The sequence below is a fragment of the Fulmarus glacialis genome, unplaced genomic scaffold (genome assembly GCF_000690835.1).
Source record: "Fulmarus glacialis isolate BGI_N327 unplaced genomic scaffold, ASM69083v1 scaffold9381, whole genome shotgun sequence".
In the NCBI taxonomy this organism is placed as follows: Eukaryota; Metazoa; Chordata; class Aves; order Procellariiformes; family Procellariidae; genus Fulmarus; species Fulmarus glacialis.
The window spans coordinates 1-21,342 of record NW_009190848.1 but is presented as its reverse complement, the minus strand read 5'-3'; the positions used below and the strand labels follow the sequence as shown (position 1 = coordinate 21,342).

At 40.8% G+C, this 21,342-nt stretch overlaps 1 protein-coding gene across 1 annotated transcript in view; it reads left to right on the top strand.

The window, feature by feature from the left end:
• Positions 1 to 19,324, top strand: part of PLEKHG1 (pleckstrin homology domain containing, family G (with RhoGef domain) member 1) — a 48,290-nt gene extending 28,966 nt beyond the window's left edge. The window contains exons 4-17 of the mRNA XM_009586452.1: positions 2,098 to 2,144; positions 2,608 to 2,758; positions 3,771 to 3,902; positions 6,256 to 6,438; positions 6,527 to 6,622; positions 6,742 to 6,828; positions 9,120 to 9,153; positions 10,164 to 10,259; positions 11,491 to 11,529; positions 12,020 to 12,042; positions 12,921 to 13,139; positions 14,676 to 14,792; positions 15,612 to 17,286; positions 18,222 to 19,324. Of these exons, the coding sequence (XP_009584747.1) occupies positions 2,098 to 2,144; positions 2,608 to 2,758; positions 3,771 to 3,902; positions 6,256 to 6,438; positions 6,527 to 6,622; positions 6,742 to 6,828; positions 9,120 to 9,153; positions 10,164 to 10,259; positions 11,491 to 11,529; positions 12,020 to 12,042; positions 12,921 to 13,139; positions 14,676 to 14,792; positions 15,612 to 17,286; positions 18,222 to 19,324 (4,002 nt within the window). The remainder of the gene's footprint in view (positions 1 to 2,097; positions 2,145 to 2,607; positions 2,759 to 3,770; positions 3,903 to 6,255; positions 6,439 to 6,526; positions 6,623 to 6,741; positions 6,829 to 9,119; positions 9,154 to 10,163; positions 10,260 to 11,490; positions 11,530 to 12,019; positions 12,043 to 12,920; positions 13,140 to 14,675; positions 14,793 to 15,611; positions 17,287 to 18,221) is intronic.
• Positions 19,325 to 21,342: the final 2,018 nt, after the last annotated feature.

Below are 21,342 nucleotides of genomic sequence, written 5' to 3'. Positions count from 1 at the left end.
ATAATGCTTTAATTTGTTAAATTTTCACAACAGATATGCCTTTCTTTTTTCTTTGAAAAGCAGAACAATCGTGACTATATTTATGACTAGAATATATATATATTTTAAAAAGAATTGGCACAAAATGTTCTGTTCTTTGCTTATGAAGTAGTTCTATAAATTGCATTGTTCTGTGATTGTGGCCATGGGAATATGTTACAATTTATACCAAAAAGCCCCTGAACGAAAGCCTTGTATTAATATATACATATATGAAATAAATCACCTTTTTTCATCATACTGAATTTCATCCTAATGCTCTCTCTTAAGCACCCTGACTTACTACGAATGCTAGCTAGTTTGGTAGTGATTGCCATAGAAAATTACACAATGTAATGTCTGCAGCGCTCTGAGGTTTGCTAATGTTTCATTTTGAGCGGAGAGGGTTTGGAGCTGTGGCCGGAGGTCCCAAGCGTGGACGTGGACAGGCCATGACACAAGCTCGCTGTCTCTGGGTGTGGACACGGGGCGTAGGTACACCGCTGTAAAAACTAGCTGCCACAACAAAATTAGTCCAAGCGTGAAAAACCAAGCTAAATCGTTTAACTGTATTTGTATCAGGACTACATATAGTTGGTTGGTTGGTTTCTAAGAGAAGAGCAGTTTAATAAGCTTACAGCCCACTAGTGACTAAATGGGGATCGCAGTCGCCTAAAGAAACATTTATTAGAAGTTTGCTCGAGTTATTTATTTTTTTCAGAACAGTTAATATGGAAATCCGGTAAGAAATACTTAAATGAATTGCAATGACTTGTGCTCACGTGGAGTAGTATCTTACTTTATACGGGGTCCTTATGAATCACTGCTCAGTGGAGAAATGAATGGCAGACCTGCTTTACCCCTGCGAGAGGGGGAAGGGAGCAGTGCTGTTGGAAACGGGGAAGGGTACTGCCTGAGCTGGCTCTTTCTGATGAATGGCCAACAAAACCCAACCCCAACAATGAGACACAAAAGCCACAGCCTGCGTCAGCCTCTCCCCAAGTGGTGTTGCTCCTCAGAGCACTGTTGCCTTCTGCGAAGGCAGATATTTGGTCTCGCCACTCACCAGCGACTGCCCCCGGGCGACTGCCCCTCACGGAGCACAGCTATTGTGCTGCAGAATGCCAGAGTCCGTTCTGAAGATGCTTCAAGTGGAACCCGGGGTCTTGTTTACTACCGGAGGATTGCTTTTTATTGGTCTAGGGCTCAGGAAAGAAAAAGCAATTGATTTTGGGAGCACTTTGAGGTTCTGCAGTGCTTTCTTAGTCTGTAGGACTGCAGCAAGCTGCAGAAATTGTGTATTTTTTGGGATAGAAGTTGATAGGCAGATGTGAATTGAAAGCACATGGGAATGTTTCTGGAAACCGGTTCTTGCATAGAATTAAATGACGATGATTAAGAAAAAAATCTTAGGCCAAGGAGGAAAGAAATGAAACTCAGGCTTTTGCTGTGAGAAGCTTGTCATCATTAAGTGTGGGCAATTTCACTGTGACAGGCAAGTGTGGAAACCCACCTAAATCTAGTTACAACTTGTTTGGATAATAACTGTCTGCTTTCACAGAGTCATAATTTACTTTAAAAAAAAATCACTTTTGTGGCTTCTAATTTTCACGCTTAGACTGTGCTCAAATGTTAAAGTATTTACAGATGTTTGAAAATCGCACGCCGAACATAACCTGCAAAACTTACTTCTCCTTAAGCAGGTGTGTGCTTTAGCACACAAAAAACTAGGTATGTGCAAGTCAGCTGTTTGAAGGGGGTGTGGTGGTGGTGGGTTTTTTTTAAGATGCATAGATTGTCATAAAGGACCTTCAAGGCTCTGTTGCAAAGCCACTTGTTTTATCTCTGTGTAGGTTTCCTTGGTTTTTCCTTCAAGTAAAGGAAAAATCTCCCCCCCAAAAAAAGAAATTCAATGAATAGGTCTCTGGTAGTGTTAGGACTATCACAGTGAAAGTAGAGAATTCATTGATCAGGAACTGGAGGAGGTGTTGTCTTGATGTCATCATCTTTATCTTGCACACGTATTAGTTGCTAGTTTGACAAAATCTGAATATATGTAAACTTTTCCTCCCCATGCAGAGTGAAGATTTCCATATATATACGCAGTACTGTACCAACTACCCAAGGTAGGAATTCTGGGTTCCCTTTCTTCATCTGTCCCTTGGCCAGTTTATGTAATGCAAGTTACAGTCTGTACAAAAAAAATCAGCTTCGAGGCATTTACCTTTTTTGTGAAAAAAAATTAAAATAAAAAAATTTTTAAAAAACCCAGAAATGAAATATGCTCATCTGAAGTTTTGTTTTGTCTGTTCTTGTCATTCATTGCTATTATCCTCCTTTAGAAAATGATGGTCTTATTCTGCAGTGCTCCAAATATATAATTCCCAGTAAGAGAGAGTGGTTGCATGTCAAGGGAAAACATAACTGAATGCACAAGATAACTTAAAAAAAAAAACCCCAACAGAAACAGCAGTGATTGGATTAGGAAACTGCTGCTCCCTTTTACAAGGGAAGAAAGAAACAATTCTTGACTTTACCTTCAGACTAATGGAGACAGTGTGTCTTAAAGCTATGTATTGATGTTTCCAGGTCAGTGGCTGTGTTGACAGAGTGCATGAGGAACAAGGCGCTGGCCAAGTTCTTCAGAGAGCGGCAAGAAGCGCTGCAGCATTCTCTGCCCCTGGGCTCCTATCTCTTGAAACCTGTCCAGCGCATCCTCAAATACCACCTGCTTTTGCACGTAAGCACCCATTAGAAATGTATTTAGTTTAGAGCTGCTGCATGTTGATGTTCCTGCCTCTGGTACAAGGCTTGATGGTTAGAAAGGTTCTGGGTTTCCTTAAATGCTCTCTCTTTTGGGGGTTTTTGATTTCTACATGTGGAAACTCTTTCTGTCTTTGTCACTTCACAACATATGCATATATTTGGTATTTATGGTAATTGTTTTAGACACATTTAATCAGTCTGTCCGTCCAAATAATTAGCTTTTTTTTTTTTTAAAAGACTGGTCTGTAATTCTGAAGTTGTTTGAAAGATTCTTGTCATGATTAAACACTTTTGTACACAAATTTATAGTTCCAATGAAAAATGGCATTTTTCCACATGTTGCAATGCTGGGGGTGGTTGAAAGAAGGACTAAATACACATAAACATCCCGATTGGTAAGAATTTTGTGGAGAGGAATGACTGAGGAAGTGGGAACTCTTTCCATATTTGGTGAATTGAGTTAAGCAAGTTTCGGAAATTCCTGTTTTATTGTTAATGTTTTCCACATATGTTTCCTATTAAAGAATCATGTTCTAGTGAAGTGTAAAGACACTGATCCTTATTTAAAATGTCTGGTGCTTTTCTGCTCTCCAACTGTAAAGTAATGCCCAGTGTAATTCCATCAGGGTTTTGTAAGAGTGTAGATATGTTCTGCGTTTTAAAAAAGCCATTAAATGCTGAAGGAATTTCTGAATTCCTTCCTCTGAAAAGGTCTCTTGTCAGTGTGCTGCGCTCTCTTTCTGTGCCTCTCTGCTCACATCAGCTGCTGCAAGTATAGTTGCTGCTAAACTGACCGTAAAGGCTTGGCTTTGTTAGTCATCTTGTGTTAATCAAATTGATAACAACATGCAATAGTAACAAAGGCAGGAACGTTGCATTTGAGTGATTGCAATGCAAAGACAAAATAGTACAGATAAAAACAACATATTGCATCCGGCTGGGAAAATTAATTTAGAAATAACAGAACTTTTTTTCCCCCATCGTAGGAAATAGAAAACCACCTTGACAAGGACACTGAGGGCTACGATGTGGTGCTGGATGCCATAGATACAATGCAGAGGGTGGCATGGCATATAAATGACATGAAGAGGAAACATGAACATGCCATCAGGCTCCAAGTGAGTTCCCAAAGAGATTTTATGGGTGTTGGTGAGCTGTTTTTGTCAGTATGTATGCCATTAACATTTTTCAGTTTATCTTTTCTTTTAATCTTTGTCAGTCATAATTTAGACTCCTGTTGAATATGCCTGTGGCTGTTTGATCTTAGGAACCACGGTCGTAGCTGCTGCAGGAAAATCTCAGACATCTCTACCCTACAAGCAGCATCCTGTAAAGCATTTATTTTGCAGTAATGTGGAACTTAAGATAACTTTTCTTTCTTCCTTTCCCTCAATTGTACAGCACTGCTGTACAACCCTAGGGCATGCCTTTGTTCAGAAATCCTGTGGTTTCCGATTTCTCCCCTTTGTGCTGATTAATTTTGTTTTGAGGCATTTCTTGTGCTTCTTCTTGTTTAAGTACTTTCCTCTTGGGCTTTTGAAGACTCACTATCAGTTGCTTTGTGAAAAGTGTAAACCTAGAAACATGACAGTTAGAAAAAGGTTAACTTTACTGCAAATGAAGAATTTTTGAGGAGAAAACAAAAGCTACACCCTGAGTAACTTTTGGCATCGAGAGAAAGCTCTTTTGTAGACTTTTTACAGGTCTTTCATTCTGTTTCTGTCTTTCATTTCTGATTCCCAGTGAATCATGATTTTACGTTACATTTTCATCAGCAACATTTATATTGCTTTAAGAAAAGTGGGGGGATTTTTTAGTTTATAAAAGGAGTAATAGGCTTATACCATTCCAGAAATCTACGTCATGTTATTCTTTGTCCCTTTTTTCTTTTTAACATAAATGCAACTTATTGGCTCTATTTTTTTGTGATTTTGTTGTTGTTGTTGTTGTTGTTGTTTACGTGAGAATAGGGTTACACTTGATAACGTCTTGCCTGCAACAGTGTAACCTTTGTCACACATTGCTGGAAATGCACGCTAATGACTTTTAACAACAGCCTGCTGTAAATCTGAGTAATGATAACCAGTAATATTTGGCAATAAAGAGGGTTAAATGCTTTTGGGAAAAAAAGTATAATTTTTTTCAATTTATTGAACTCAGCTGGCAAATGTGTGGGGTTGTGGAAAATGTTTATGTTCATAGTTACCCTTTAAAAAAGTAAAATCTGTTTCTGCAGCCATAAGGATAGGCCTTCTGTGGGCTATCACACTGCTGTTTGGTCTGTAATGCTGCAAGCACTGCGACAGCAGTTCCTGCGCAAAGTCTCCCTCAACAGTGGTGGACTGGATCCCTGTGCTGTACCCTGACATATTTACAGGTTCTTGGAGAGATCTGATAAAATGCAAATTTTTTCATTTATTATGTTTCTTTTTTTTTTTAATAACAGTCTTGTGTATAGTCCAAAGTGTGCTGCTTTGGGATTTTCTTCCTGTGAATGCTCTAGGCTGCATTTTTGTTTCACATGTACTGAGATGTTTTCTAGCTGAATGCTGTATTAAAGTGTGATGTCCTAGAGAGACCAGTCTAGGATGAGGAAATCTGTCCCTGCTTTGCTAATGCTGCCAGGTTTAAAGTCCAATGGATGCTTTTAAAGATTTCCCTAGTGAAGGTTTAGTCTGCTTTTACAATTTGCTGTCCTGTGCTTAAGTCCTATGTCATTGCCACTGACAGAAAAAACGAGCAACTTAAGGAAACAAGAATAGCCACAGCTGAGTGACACAGGCTTGTGAAGATGTTCTTAGATGTTTCTCCAGCCTTTTTTTTCTTAAGTAATAAATACGGTGAGAAGTATCTATGGTATGTATACAAATAATTAAAAATAAAAATAAATCTTCAAATGATCAGTTGACCAAATTACTTCTGGTCCTTTAGTCTTCTGAGAAACATCTCTTCAATCTGAACACCTCACAGAAGTATCTTCTGTGCTGGGCCTACAGGACACAGCATTATAATTCATTCAGTGGGGGACCACACAACTTCAGGAGGATACCCAGGGTGAGAGGGAAATGTTAAGAGGGATCGGTTAGGGACATAGAGGGGAGAGCGGAGCAGGCACGAGTGAGACTGGTGACTGAATTGCAGACCATTTTCCATCTCTACAAGTCCGGGGAGGTAAGGTTGTGCTCTTTCATGACAGGCTGCCCCAGGGAGCTCAGGGCTGTTTGCTGGGTCCACGCAGAGGCAGTAACCAGTACTCAGGAGGGCATGTTTTAGTCTGGGCTTGGCAATAGGCCTCCAAGCACCTGGCTGCACATAACCTAGCAACCTCAGTACTGGCGCATGGTGACTTTCCACTGTTGGATGCTGAACATTATGTAGGAGAGTGGGAATGGCCTCAGCAGGTTGTTTGAGTCTTCATTTCAATAAGATCTCTGAAATGAACATTGGTTTTTCTTCTTTGATCTATTGCAGGAGATACAGAGCTTGCTGACTAACTGGAAAGGGCCAGACCTCACGAGTTACGGGGAGCTGGTGCTGGAAGGAACATTTCGCATTCAGCGAGCCAAAAATGAGCGCACCTTGTTCCTCTTTGACAAGCTGCTGCTAATTACAAAAAAGAGAGATGAAATGTTTGCATACAAAGCTCACATACTGGTACGTTGTAGAGCAGGTGGTAATGTGCTGTCTGCGGGTCTCCCCAAAACTCCTGTGTGATTCACATCGTTGCCTCCCTTCGTTACAGTGTGGGAACCTGATGCTCGTTGAAGTAATACCAAAGGAACCACTTAGCTTTAGCGTCTTCCACTACAAAAATCCCAAGATGCAACATACTGTCCAGGTATAACAGAAACCTCCCTGCACACTGGGTAACCTGACTGATTACCGTGTGCTATTCCTGACCCTGCATTAGGGGGTGCAGTAATGCATTTTCTCATGCTGCTACAATTTTTTTATCAGGCAAAGTCGCAGCAAGACAAGCGCCTTTGGATTCTTCACTTGAAGAGGTTAATTCTAGAAAATCATCCTGCTAAAATTCCTGCCAAGGTAAAAGTTAAAAAACCCCACAAAACACCTCCTTGTGTGTGTACTAACTTAAAGCAATCTTGTTAGCCTCAAGATGCATGGCAATTTACAGAAAGTTTAGACTCCAGGCAGTTAATTAACAAGTTGTTTCCTTAAATCTTTAAAAGTTCCTCAAAATTAAGGAGAAGTGGGAAAGTTCCGCTATAGGGACCTACAGGGCTTGGTACAGGAGCAGAAGGATTTAACTGGGATAGCAGCATCGCTGTCCATATTAGGATTTGCCTGCTAGGATATGAGTAACAGAGATACAATGTCAGAAAGCTTGACTATTAGAGCATACCTTAGCTCGATACTGTCCCTCTGCACAACAGTGAGGTACGCTAATTGCAGCATGTGTGGACGTTACCAAGCTAATTTTAATCTGTCTTGGTTAGATATCATATCAGTGAAGCCATGGGCAGCACACACTTCACTTTACAAATACACACACCCATCCTGAACCCTGCATCCTTACCTGGGACATCTAGGCCCTTTTTGGTAAGATAGCTAGCAAGCTTTATGCCAGAGAAAATGAGGCACTGATATCATATTCATAGCTGTAATGTCTTGGAGTAGGGAAACCTGGTCCTTTTATTTATGAAATCCTGTCTTAGAGCTCCAGGTGATGTTTCCCAGTTGTAACATATTGCACCTCTCAAAGGGTGTTAACCCAAGTTAACTCTTGCCATGGCACAGCAGCCACTGACTCATGTGGAAGCAGGATTTTTTTTATTATTTTTTTTTCCCCCACTGAATTTACTGCTTTTTTTTTTAGTATTAGTTTCACTGCTCAGTTTCCCTGACTTTTTTTTCACTGAGTTTTATGCCGTAATGGCTAAAAAATGTTACCTGTGACTGACATACAGAGTGCTGTACTAACTCATTTTCAACAGTTCAACAAAAAGAGAGTTATGGGAGGAAAAAGCCCTAGCAGTTGCAATTACTAATTGTCCTCTTATCTTTTTGTTGGCAGAGTTTATCGAAGGTATAATGTTTATGCTAGTATCCATGCTTACAATGTAAATACTCATTGCAGTTTATTGGTTGTAATAAAAAATACTACAGCATGATCTCAGCTTTTGTATCAAGATTTTTTCTTACTTCTTACTGGATTTTTTTTTAGTCTGTGGAAGAAACATGTAACCAAAAATATAATGTCATTTTCTGCTCAGAGAAATAATTTCACTTGAGAAGGGAAGAGTCTAACCAAATAGATCTCTGAGGTTGTCTGCAGGTTTTTTTTTGGTTTTTTTTGTTTTGTTTTTTTTTTTTGACAAACCGGTAGTTGCTAGTTATGAGACTTCTCTCTGCCAGCTTTTGGAGGATTTAATAGTAGTCCACATGTGACGCCTGGTGGAAAATTACCGAACTGCACCTGTAGAAGGGCAAGCAGATTACATAGGCTATTTTAGTTTAGTTTATTTTCTTACTTATTAGCTGATAAGCTTGATAAAAAATCCAGATTATTTTTCCTATTAAAAAAATGTGACAAATTTTAAGCAATGATGAGACACTTTTTATCCTGGTTCAATCTTACTTAAACCAAATGATGATTTTATTTTTTTAATAGCTGTTCCTCAAGGAAACTCTTAAAGAAAGCAAGGTTGATAGCGTTTTCTGCACCAACAACTTCAGAGTTGAAAAATAATAAAGGAGTTAAACTGTTTGATTTTTAGGGAGGAAATGTTCTGTGAATCACACAAAAAAATGTGATTCCCAGATACTAGGGCCAGTTTTCTGCCGATCCCAACAGAATATGGGGACACATATTGATGTCTCTAAATTCTGGGACTTGCGGAGAGATCTCTGGAGGTTTGAGTCTCCATGGAGGAGACCCAGCGTGTGCAGCATGATCTCAGCACAGCACAGCCCCTATCTTTGAAGCCAAAGTAGTTTTTGCGGTCAGATGTGCCATTGCTACATCCTCCAGAAATTCCTCGCACCGGTGGGTGCCGTAGGTACGCGCTCCTCCCCTTGCACTGCCAGAAGGGAGGTGGACAGGCAAGGTGGAGCTGCCGGGTGCAGCGAACCACAGGTTTTTGTGTGAAGCCCTGAAGATAGACTCTGGTAAGCTCCTGCCAGCAGAATTCTTCTTCACATATGTAACGTGTCCAATGCACAAAGACAGAAAATAACACTGCTAACCATATTTATTAGTTCAAAAATTAAACTTGCTGTTGTTTACATATAAACTGACTACTATCTGTAATATGCAACATAATTTGTCCTTCTATTTACAGTGTAACTTTTTCATTTGTTATTTTCTCTTCCAGGCCAAGCAGGCAATTCTAGAAATGGATGCCATACGTAAGTTGGTTCTTTTTCACTTTTGTTTTAAAAAAAGAATAAAACCATCTTCAAAAGTTTGGCTTTCACCTGAGATGGAAGAAGGCCAGGCTTATGTTCTTTGAATCATGACCTTGCTGGAAAGCCCAAAATTGAGTGCAGATCCTGTGGAGCTCTGTAGGCATTGGGCTGACTGATCTGCAACCAACAAGTTATGTCTCATGATGAGCACGGAAGAGGCAGCTAAGACCTTCTGTAAACACTGGCCACTCTCTTTTGCTTACTCCATGCTGACTAAATGTATGATCTTCCATGGGTTGTAGCGTAAACTCCTTCTGGCTAGTACCCACTGAAGGGCTAGCAATAAGCAAACGCAGCTTGAAGAAGTATGTAGCAGTGTTATGACTTCTTCGAGCTGGCAAACCTGCAGCTGGAGGACAGTGAGGCTTGTGCTTACGTCTGAAGAGTTTACCTGTGTGTGTCCCAGGAGCCAGCATTAGAAAGCACATGTGATGCTGCTGTCTGTGCTCTGAGTGCAGTCCCATCTGCACGGTCCCTGCTGTTGCATCTTCTGCTTGCTGCCTTTGCTGGTGCAAGCTGCATGAGACCTTCATGTTGCCAGTGATTCCTAGCAGTGTATGGAAATGAGAACAATAGTCCTACGGTATAAACGCTGAGGAAGTCTTGGGGTGAAGCAGGCTTGTTATTTATTTACATAGTTGTTGTTGTAGAGAATTGGTCAGGAAGGCTCTGACTGAGAAACTGGCAAACAAACACAATGCTGGTGGATAAATGTTGCTAGGTTAGCCATCTGGAGCAAGGCACAACTAAGAGGGCAAAGCATTTCCATGGCTGGGTGTTAACAGCTACCCTACAGCAGCATGTCTTGCTTGTGTTACTTCAGGCTCTGATGAAGTGCCACTATATCGGTCATAAAGGGACGATGGCACTGCCTCTGAAAAGAGCTGCCGAGGCGTGTGAATGACACCCTTGTCACTCTCTTATTCCTTGTGCCTCTGCTTGTTCCACAGATCACCCAGGCTTCCACTATAGCCCTGAGGGAGAAATGAAATCATCGTACCAGCCTAAAGAAGGCACTGCTCCTCACAGAGTGAGAAGGAAATCAGGTGAATAAACTCCTTTACCACCAAGATGACAAAAAGAAAAACAAGCAGGGTGTTTTAGGTTTGGGTGAGGCTGGGCACATGGAATCGGTCTTTAACCTGCACTCCATGCAGGTTTAACATGGCACAGTATCTCTCAGATATAGGTGGAGCATCTTATTAACCATTTGTTGTTTGTGAGATTTATTTTTTTATCCACTGTTTGCATTTAATTTCATAGATAAACATTCCTAATGGTGGATGCATAAAGAACAGTTGGTACTTTCTAATAGATAAAAGAATGCATATGCAGGAAAGCCAGGCATTAAATCTGACATTTCTCCCCCCCACTCCCCACGAAATAATTACTGTCTCAGAAGTGGTTCCATCCTGATTATGATAGGCTTGTTATTTCAAAACATGATTGCTATCTTTACTTAGTGTAATGTCTGCCTTATGGATAATAGAGATTTGAGAGGTGGTTATGCTGACTTTGTTTTTTTTCCCTCCTAGCTCAAACATACATCCATAATTACTGTTAGTTTCCTCTTGAAGCTACTACCAAAAGACATTGCAGACTTCATATTGCAGTCACTGTGTTCCCCTCTTCAGCTACTTAAAGACCTTTCCAATTTGGAGTGTGTAACATTGTGTATTGGGAATGACTTAAACAAGGTTCATGAGAGTATTGATGTAGTGATTTATCATACAGCAGCATTTGTGTCCGAAAAACAATCAAGTTTTAATTACTTTTCAGGCATCTTCCTTTGTTTCTGAGGTGAAGGATTGCATTGGTGCTGCTTTGCCTGTAAAAGGAATAATACAAAATACTGATCAAATGGCCTCCTATGTAACATTCAGCTACTTACACTTTTAAAGGCCTGCTAAGCTGTTGGTATCTCATACATATTTCTAATAGGAAACCTCCAGCAACTTAGAGCAATAACAGAGATGACCAAGTCTTTTGAAAGCTGGAATCTTAATCTGGGATAAAAATTTACATGTGATTTGTTGTATAGAGGGCAGCTGCTATTGCATTAAGAAACATGTATGTTCTGTGGTAACAGCTGTAGGTTTGACACTTCAACAAATATTTTTTTGTGGGGAAATTGGGTGATTAAGAAATTAAAATCTGGCTTCCCTGCTTAGGCTCAGAAGCTTAAATTTTGGTATCCGTGTTATAAAAAGTTGGCCAAGATGCCCATAGCTTTCTTCGGGATGCTGGAGTGCTTAAACATGATGTTGTCTTTTTCAGAACCCTCATCTAGAGTCCATAAAGTTTTGAAGTCAAACGGTAAGCTACTTCATCTACTGTTTATCGACCCAGTGCTTCTGTACTTTGTAGAACAAGTAAAGATGGATCCTTTTCTCCTATAACTTTCCCTAAAAACATTGTGGGGTGGGGGGTGGGGAGGAGGAGGAGGAAGCGTGCAAAGAAAACAAAACGTTAGTCTTTGAATCTAATGTTTCTGCTTTTCCACACTTGGGTTCTGGTCCTGTAAATATCCTAGCAACTGGGAACTGAACACACAGAGTCTTGGCCATTGTGAGTAGTTGCTCATATCATATCAGTGTTGCAATATCAGGACCTCAGGTGGAACTGTGGTAAACCTCACGCTGTCTCTCTGTTTTATCAGAGACACTATAGTCTGTTTGCTCAATTGCTGCTGCATTTAACCCTTTTTGGAATTCGTAATTGGGATATTAGTGTAGCATTAAAATGGGCATAGACTGACACCGGTTTGATTATTCACTTATGATGAAGTATATATTTCTGTTTTCAGATATAAGTCCAGATATGCAGAAGGTAAACCATTTCTTATATTTCTTGTTTTAGCACATTCAAATGACTTAGAGCACAGTATTTACTGTAGAATCTGCATCTTCTTGGCTGTGTTGATTTTAAGAACGTAAACAAAACCATAAATGTTGTTTAGTGTCTCCAATAAGATTACTGGAATGAAAGCAATAGAAATACAGCTAACTATTTCAGGAATATCTAATAAAGAAAAAACGACTGATCCACGTATTGTTGTACTTTATAATACAGTACAATCCATTACTAATGCTATAGAGTACTTAAAAATACCACTGTAATCACAGAAGTGCTGTGTATAAAGATAGTGTTTATTCTTTGGAGCATATTGTCTTTGCATTTATGAAAAAAGACTGGAAAGTTTCATCTTATTCTTATATATATCTCTCATATACAAAAATCATGATATATGACCAAACAGAGCAGATACAGCTTAAGCAGATGGAAGTGAGGATTTCTACATTTTTACATTTTCTGTAAGAATCTGTAATGAAGTTCCCAGTGCAGTTTGAAAGTCTCATGTTGAATTTCAGGTCTTAGGGTTTTATTTGAGATGGAATTTAAAGTGGGGGTGTGTGGAAGATGTACAAACAGGGTACATTATATATGACTTCACCGGGATGCCATCACACTGAAGCCCATGACTGGGGTGGGGGTTTTTGCATATATTTTTTCAGTTCTAAATATTCTACGGAAAAATACTGATTGTTTTACTAATTTGTTTTACTAATTTCTTTATAAATCTCATTTCCGTGCAGCTAACTGAACGTAGCTTAAACGTTGCCTATAAGTCTGATGTAAAACAGTGTCTTACTAGATATATAATCTCTATAAACTTCTAATCAAAGTTTTGTGGTGTTTTTTTTAAGCGCATCAGTATTGAAGGAGCCCTATTACCTCAAGCCACCAAGCTAGGATCAAATGAAGCCCTGCTGAATTCTAGGAAAAAGGTTCCGTTGGAACCCAGTGGGCTGGAGAGCCAATTTCAAGAGTCCATTGAGCCAGCCTACAGCAGTGATCAGGACGAAAATCTTCAGACTTCTGCTACGGAACAGATTGATGCTGATGATGAAGAAGAGTCTGAACAGGTAGGAAAAAGAAGGGAAAAAATAAAATCCTTTTTTCCTGGGGAGGATGGAAGAGGGATTAAAACTATCTGTAAAACAGCAAGGAGGCAGGAATGTGTTACAAGTGTTTACAACTTTCTCTCCTGAGAAATATTGTTACTTAGACCTCACACAACACACTCTTGCATTTTAACAGAGAAGACGTAAAATTAGCCCCTGTACAGAGGAAGAAATCCCTTCACTGCTTGAAAGAGATTTTACTTAGTCCTTTGCAGTCCTCAAGTCTACTTCTGACAGAAAGCTGTTGCTTTTACCTGTTGCACACAACTGACCTTTCCTTGCTTCTCCAGCCGGTGCCGTGAAAGAAACCTTTTTAGGCCACATGCAGAGACAGTGCCTTCAGGTCTCCAAGGCAAGGACTTGAATATTAAGTTAAGATTCGCGCACTGCCACATGTGATGTGATGTTTCTTGACCTGTGAGCTGCTGGCAATAGCTAGGAATACGTGAACTTTAATATGAGAAGTTGTGAGTAGGATTTCCGAAAATGAGAATCTTTATCTGTTACTACTACACAGGTGGAAGTTTTCCCCACTCTGTGTGATGTTTCCACACATACGTAGTTCTTCTGAAAGACTAAAACCCCGGCTTTGAAATGTGGCTGTATTAAAGAATCTAGATTTTCGTTTGTTTGGCTTAGTTGATGCTGAGGTCATATCCTTGTGTGGTCCATTTATTTTGTGAATTATCCAAAACCTATTATTGAAATTCTTTTTGAAGCTTACTGCGCATTTCCTCTTTGAAATTACACTATTTGCATTGTAAATCTTCGATAAAATAGTATCTCATATCAGTGTAGTGCAATGTCTCTTCCTGAGTAAGTACAAAAGAATGAGTAAGTGCAAAAGAATACTACTATAAAAATGTATAATAGTAGCTTAGTGTTTAATCCTAGGTGTGGCAATGATGCCTTCTCAGATTCCTCCCGTTCCCACTATGTGTGCTCTTCACTCTGAGTTAATTTGGATGCTGCCCAATACGTAACATTCTGGCCTTCTGTTTGTTGGTTTTTTTTCTGGGAAGTTGGATGACAGCATATTTTTTAGTTTAGACCTCTTTCTGGTTTTCAAGACTGCATGTGACAGTGAGACTATCCCCTCCCCTTTTTAAAACAAAAAAAACCTTTGAAAATTGAATTTTTACGTGACCACCTTTTTCTATCCTCCCTTTTTTTTGGGTGTGACAACCTCCTTCGATAAGCCCTTTCCCTTGTCCAATTTCTATGTATTCTTTTACATCTATATTTTTATACACAGATTCTGCTTTCAATCCCTTTTGACAAGCTGTATGGATTGATATCATTTAATTGGTTGTTGTAAACAAAGTTTTCTAGGCTCTGAATCATTCTTGTGGCAGTGCTCTGACTACTCATGAGCATTTCGTCCTCCCGGTGTCGATACCTGGCCTGTTCTAGCTGCTAGTAATTCTTCTGAACAAGACTGTACAAAGAACTGTAGATTTTATTACCCCTCACTTGCTCTTTTCTTTTAAATCACAGGGAGTGCAGCAAAACTCACTGCAGAAATCGAAAGGGGGAAGAAAAAGACTTAATAGTCAAGCTGCTGAAAATGTTGAAAAACGGAGAAGTGTTAATCTCAACAAGTGTGAAACGCAGGTATATAATTTTTTTATTTCTATTTTGCTATGCATCATAGATATGTCAAAGAAATCTGTGTTTTTTTTCTAGGTAGACAGATAAGTCATCTTCTGTTTATGTCGTATTGATATTCATGTCATTGAAATATTCATCTGTATGATCAAAGACTATTCTTTTTGAGGCAGGGAAAAAACCCAACTAACCAAGCCAATCAGCATTAACTTAAGCCAAAAGGAATTATCTTTCTCTCTCTTTCCCAATCTCTGGCCAGGAACATCTAGAGCATCCTTCATGTTAGCATTAGCAGACATGTGGCCTTGCTGTAAATTAGATCTGCTAGCTGAGCTGGATGAAAACTTACTCCAAAAAGAAAATGAAATTTTCAGTGGCGTGTGCTAGAGAGCATAACATACCTTTCTGCTAGGCAAGGGGAAAGGGAGGAGAACAAAACTTTTGGCACAAGCCCAGAGTTAGATTAGCTTAATCCAACTGTGAAACTGCAGAGTAAGCATAAAAGGTTTAATCTAACTCCTGCCAAACAAATTTGCCTTCAATTACTCACGCGTTAACATAAGCCAGCGTCTTGTATTTGAAGTAAGATGTTACTAAATGCCAAAAGTGAACTCTGAGCCATGGTAAGGATTAGGAGGCAAAGTAGTCTGGCATTGCCACCTTGTCTCCCAGCTCTCTAGCAAGGAGCCTGCTCACCCTGCCCATCTCCACGTGACTCCGTGCTGTGGGACACGCTGGTGCTATGGCAGTTCTGTGAACGGGGGGAATCGCTGTATTATTGCAGGGGATAGGCTAATGTTACCTGCGTATTTCAAATCTCCACAGAGCTCCAAGGACCCTTCAGATGAAGAGTCAACCCAGTTGAATACTCATCTTCCATTTTCCTGCACAGCTAGACAGCCACAGTCGCCTAGACAATTCAGCACACCCCAGAGCAACTCGCTAATCATGAATATCCTGGGAGGAAGCACCTCTGTCAGAAACATCTGGACTGACCATCAGATCAGACAGGCATTGTTTCCCAGCCGGCGTCCACCTTATGAGAATGAAGATGATGAAGACGATTATCAGATGTTTGTACCATCAGTGTCTACATCCAACGCTAGTTCAGCTGTCGGTGGAGAAAGGAGGGGTTCTTCTGGGCGGCCGTGCAGCTGGCACTTGGGGGTAGTGCATCAAAACGGGACTTCCAGCCCGACTCGTCACAAAATTGTTAGGCGGGCCAGTAGTGCTGGTGAAAGTAACACGTGTCCAGCCAGCGCAAGGTGTAAAATGGGGGAGCGCAGTTCTCGAAGGGAAGTGAAGAGAGCAGAGCTGAGCACTATGAATGCATATCCCGAATCTTCAGAGGAGCTGACCATTGATGATATTGAACATGTTTATGATAATATAAGCTATGAAGACTTAAAGCTGATGGGTCTGACAAGAAGGGAGGAGACAGACCATGGTCCTCAGAGATCTGCTAGAGACTCTCTCTATGAGGCTGAAAACAAAAGCAGCTTAGATTCACCCTCCAAAAAGAGGACAGCAAATCAAAACAGAGCCTCCACTCGTGCTAGTAGGGATGAGATACTACTCAATAGAGAAGCACCTAATTCAAGTCTGGATGAGCTCAGGATCATTGAAGACAACATCTATGACACCATAGTGCTTCCGGAAACACCACTATTGAATTTTAAATGCAACCCCTTAAAATGCTCTAAAAGGCGGAGTTTTCTGGGCCTGGAAAAAGACTTTGCATGTTGTGACAATCTACGGCAGTTTGTTTCTGAAGAGAGTCTCCAGTTCAGTGAAGATGAAAGTCCTTACCATCGTGTTCCTGTCGACAATGACTATTTGAGTTTGGTAGATAGCTCCTCCAACTCGGATTCTCTCTCCCATAAGTCTGCAGCAGATAAACTCTCGGAGGAAGTAGATGAGATTTGGAATGACCTGGAGAACTACATCAAGAAGAATGAGGAAAAGACACGAGACCGTCTCCTTGCAGCCTTTCCTGTTTGTAAAGATGATATGCAGGAAAGGTTGCATGCTGGTAGTACACCTGAACTGTGTAAAGATGTAGAGTACTCACTGTCTACTCTCTCTCTGCCAGAAACTCCTATTTTCCCTAAAACTGTGAAGCCTAGAGCTGCCACCTTAAGCGAGGCTAATCTCAGGCTTGAAGACACTACACCGTGCAAGGAGAACTCTTTTATGAGTCTGAATAGATCTTCCTTCTCCAGTGAGATGCCTTTTGTAGATAGCCCATACGAATCTGCCAATAGTGTTTTATCCAATGCACATACAGAGGGCATGGAGAATGACTTGGCTGTTGTGGATAAAACAAAGAACAAAGTTTTTATGATGGCAAGGCAGTACAGTCAAAAAATTAAGAAGGCTAACCAGCTTTTGAAAGTTAGAAGTCCAGAGCAGGAACAGCCAGCTAGCAGACAACAGAAACTGAAACACAAAGATCTTGCTGCCATTCTGGAGGAGAAGAAACAAGGTGGTCCTGCTATTGGTATGTCAAAAATATTTCTATACACATATATTTCTTTAGTAACTTTCAGTGGAATTTGTATACTGAATTGGAAGATTATGAATTTTCCCCACCTTACTAGTTGAGTATCAGTATTGCATTTTCTGTGTTGGCACTGAAATGAGTTTTCTGTGACTGCTTCTAACATGAATAGTCCTTTATATTGCAATAAATTCTTGTTGTTACTCGATAAAATTGGGAATAAATAGTGGGGTAAGATCAATTCAGCTTAGGCTGGAAATAGAACTTATGCCTGAAGCACTATTGGCCTCTTTACAGAAAAGCAGCTATTTCCTTTAATAGTGTGATCTTCAGGGTTTGACTAAAAAGGTGTATTTTCAGGTATGTTCACCTTCTAACAAGTCATGTAGATTTGCTCAGGTACCATCCACATCACACTTACAAGCATAAGGAATGGGGTCAGATAAGAAAGAGCTGGTCGTCCTGCTCTTTCTAATGAATGTGCAAAGTCGCGGATATGCAACAGCTTTGGGGCTATTTTTGTCCATAGTCAACTGAAACAAATTGGAGTCATGGAGCCAGTGGACTCCACGCACTAGAGTGTCATTCTTGCCTTCTTGTGATATTTATAGAAGTCCCTAAATATCTTATTTACCAGGCCATTTTCAGAATGTTCTTTTCCATTTAACGTGAAACAAGCAGCGTATTATTGGAACCATGTGCTACATTGCGTCCTGCATGACTGTTCACTTTTGCAAGACATTTTATGCTTCTTTTTTTCCAATACAATGTACTGGAATGCAATGCAACGCACGGCCCTTCCACGGAAGATACTGAGACAGCTGTAAGCTTTTCTCTTGACCAATACAAAGCGTTTTGAGGTTTTTAAATTTTCATGCGACTCGTTGGAATGGATTGCTTTCCTCTGCTAAGTTAATTCTCTCTCTCCTTTCTAGGTGCCAGAATAGCTGAATATTCCCAGCTTTATGACCAAATCGTCTTTAGAGAAAGTTCACCTAAGGTCCAAAAGGAAGCCTGGGCCACCCCTCAGGAGCCATCAGCTGGGAGGTTTTCCACGCCCATGGCTGTGTCTCCTCCCCGTTCCCAGGCTGCCAGTGAATGCTCAAGAGCAGAAGATTGGCTTTTGCATTCTACGTACAGTAACGGTGAGCTGGCCGACTTCTCTCCATGGCCTGAATCCCAAGACCCAAAGTCCAAGAGCTCGTATACAGAAGCTGGTACAAAAAGCAATTCAAGGCAGTTGCTGTCAGCTGGCTCGGTGCCTTCCCTTCAGATTTCTAACCGTTTGCATGTCCCGGCACAGAGGTGGAGTGCCATTATAAGCCAACCGAACAAAGAAAATTTACATCAAGATCACATCTATAACTCCCTTGGGAGAAGAGTAAGCAATGTAAAACCACAGGCATACAGCAGGTCGCAGTCATCTTCCTCAATTGTGGTCAACAGGTCTGAAGAATCAATCGTATATCCTAATGAAACGGACAAGAAAAAGCTCCATTCAAATAGGAACTTCCGATTCAACAGCCATCAAACGCCAGGTATTGCTTCGGGATGTTCGGGGCCTGATAAGAGAAAGCAGATCCCTGAAAACTGTTCAGGTATGATTCTGCAGGATTCTCAAAAAGTCCTGAGAGTGAACAGGGCCTCCCCTCTGACGGCACAGATGGCCACTCAGAACTATTTTTCTAATTTCAAAGATACTGAAGAAGGAGAAGGGGATGATGATGACTACGTTGAAATAAAGTCTGAAGATGAGGGATCGGACTTGGAGACTTCTCGGAACCAAACAAGGAAATCGGATCCTAAACTGCGTAACGCAGACGCTGCGCCTTCTGAAATGCTCTGTGGCAAAACTGTCTCTTGTACTCCTGCAAAGTCCTCCAGCAGCAAACACGCGCTTACCCCGTATCTGACTGCATATAGTGATTCAGATAAACTGAACGACTACCTGTGGAGAGTACCGTCTCCCAATCAGCAGAATATTGTCCAGTCTTTAAGGGAAAAGTTTCAGTGTCTCAGTTCGAGTAGCTTTGCTTGATGCTTTCAGTAATTTCTAGCTGTACTGCCTTATCATGACAGAGTATATACTAGGACAGTCAGTACTGGCATCATGTATTTCCATAATATTACACAATCTGGCATTGTATCACAGTAATTTTGTAAATAGATGTGAAATGTATCTTTTTAAAAATTGTTTAGAATCCTGGAAGTGAAAAAGGCCACGTGCGCACTGTCTGGGGTCTCGCTCCGTAGTGCAGGTGGACTTCTCATCTCCTATTTAACCTTTGCATCTCTTCCCTTGTTAGGTGTGATAGCCTTTGATTCTTACCATCGAACCAGGTGTGACGCCATTTGATTCTTTAAACCATTTTATCATGTGGAAACCTTAGTATTTGGACTTTTGAGTGGGTGACCAGTGCTGTACGTCCAGAATACCCAGGTGATTACTCTGGTTACGTATGGGAGCATTTAGCTGAGCAGCTACTCCTGTGGCTGTGCAGATTTCTGAGCAGGGTTCTGGTAATTACACCAACATGCTACGTGTGCAATTGCGCATACTTTTTGCACGTTACTTTTCGTCAGACAGATTTCAAGTGTGTGGGACCAATGCATACGCTACGTTACTTTGGAACAGACTTCTTATGTTTTAAACAAAATCTAGTCCTAGTGCTTGTGCGGGATGCCAGAGCGGTATCTCTGTGTCTGAAGCCTTTTCTACTTTCTATAACTGCATAGTAGGCAGAGGATGGGCAGCGGCAGCTTTTTACGTGAAGCTGTGGATGTGACGCAGTCCTTGCCTGGAGGATGTTTTGGGCATTAGAAGGGGAGCTCTGCTGCTTGTGAAGATGACTAGACTGGGTTTGGTACCTCTGATGATCGTGATGTTTGTGACACGCAGGCAAAATTTTGAGTATCTTGTAGCACAGAGCTCCGCAGTGGAAAGCCACTGGGTATGAATTTGCCAATTTATATGCAGTGGCCTGCGATGTATTCATTCGAGTCCCAAAGTCAGTAACCCCGAGAGAAAATGGGGCTTGGCCAGATGCTTGGGTGAGATGTCAATCCTGTGGCGTGTTTGGCCCGCAGGGTGTTTCAGCGATACCGCTGGTTGAGTTACAGGCTGCCGTCCGCAGGGAATGTATCTTCCGTAGTAGAAAATGATCTTTCCTGGCAGAGAGGGGTAAAATATGTATTTTCTAAACCAGCCAGGGCTGAATCTAATCTGATTTATGTACAATGAAAGTGGCTTAAAAAATGAGAATACATTCCATTCTTTTGCAAATAATGTATAGAATAAATGCTGCCATTTACAACAAGAACAGGCTTTCCAATACGATGCACATTTACTCCCCTTCATCATCTCTGTTGCACAGCTTTGGATTCTGTTACTTGAAAACATTGTAGCTAAAGGAAAGCCTAAACATGTCTACGCTAATCATCTTGTGTGACTGTTCTTTTTTGGTGCTTATATTCTTCAGATTATGTGGATAAAGCCAGTACAGACTTAAAAATATCACTAAATAAAGGAGTTTAATTGAAGTACTATTTTTACTAACCACGTATCACTCCCCTCAGCTACAGAGCACTGTACTTCCAGAAGGGCCGACTATTCACTACATTGGTTACCGTGAGGAAAGCCTGAAGTTATCAGTGTACAGCTAATTACTCGTAGACTAAGATTTAAGGACTTGAATTTGTTAGGACGGATTAAATTATTTACCGCACGTATCTTGCATTGGCTCTAGGAATTGTTATTTTGAGGGCTGGTTGGTCATGGTAGTTACTAGCTCGTACCACAGGGATACTTGTTACAGTCGGTGCATCCACTGTGATAGGACCCGCATCTATCTAGTAAAATCCGACTGAGAAATAATGTTGTACATATTTAAGATGCCGTAGCAGAGCCCGTATTTATTTAATATAGCTTGTAAAGTACTGTAAATACGAATAGAAGTTAAATCTGTGCTTCACCCGCGCACGTCTAGATTTGTTTAAACGGCCAGGGGAATGCTGTTTAACTCGCATCTCATGCGATCAGTGGAGTTGGGAAGAGCG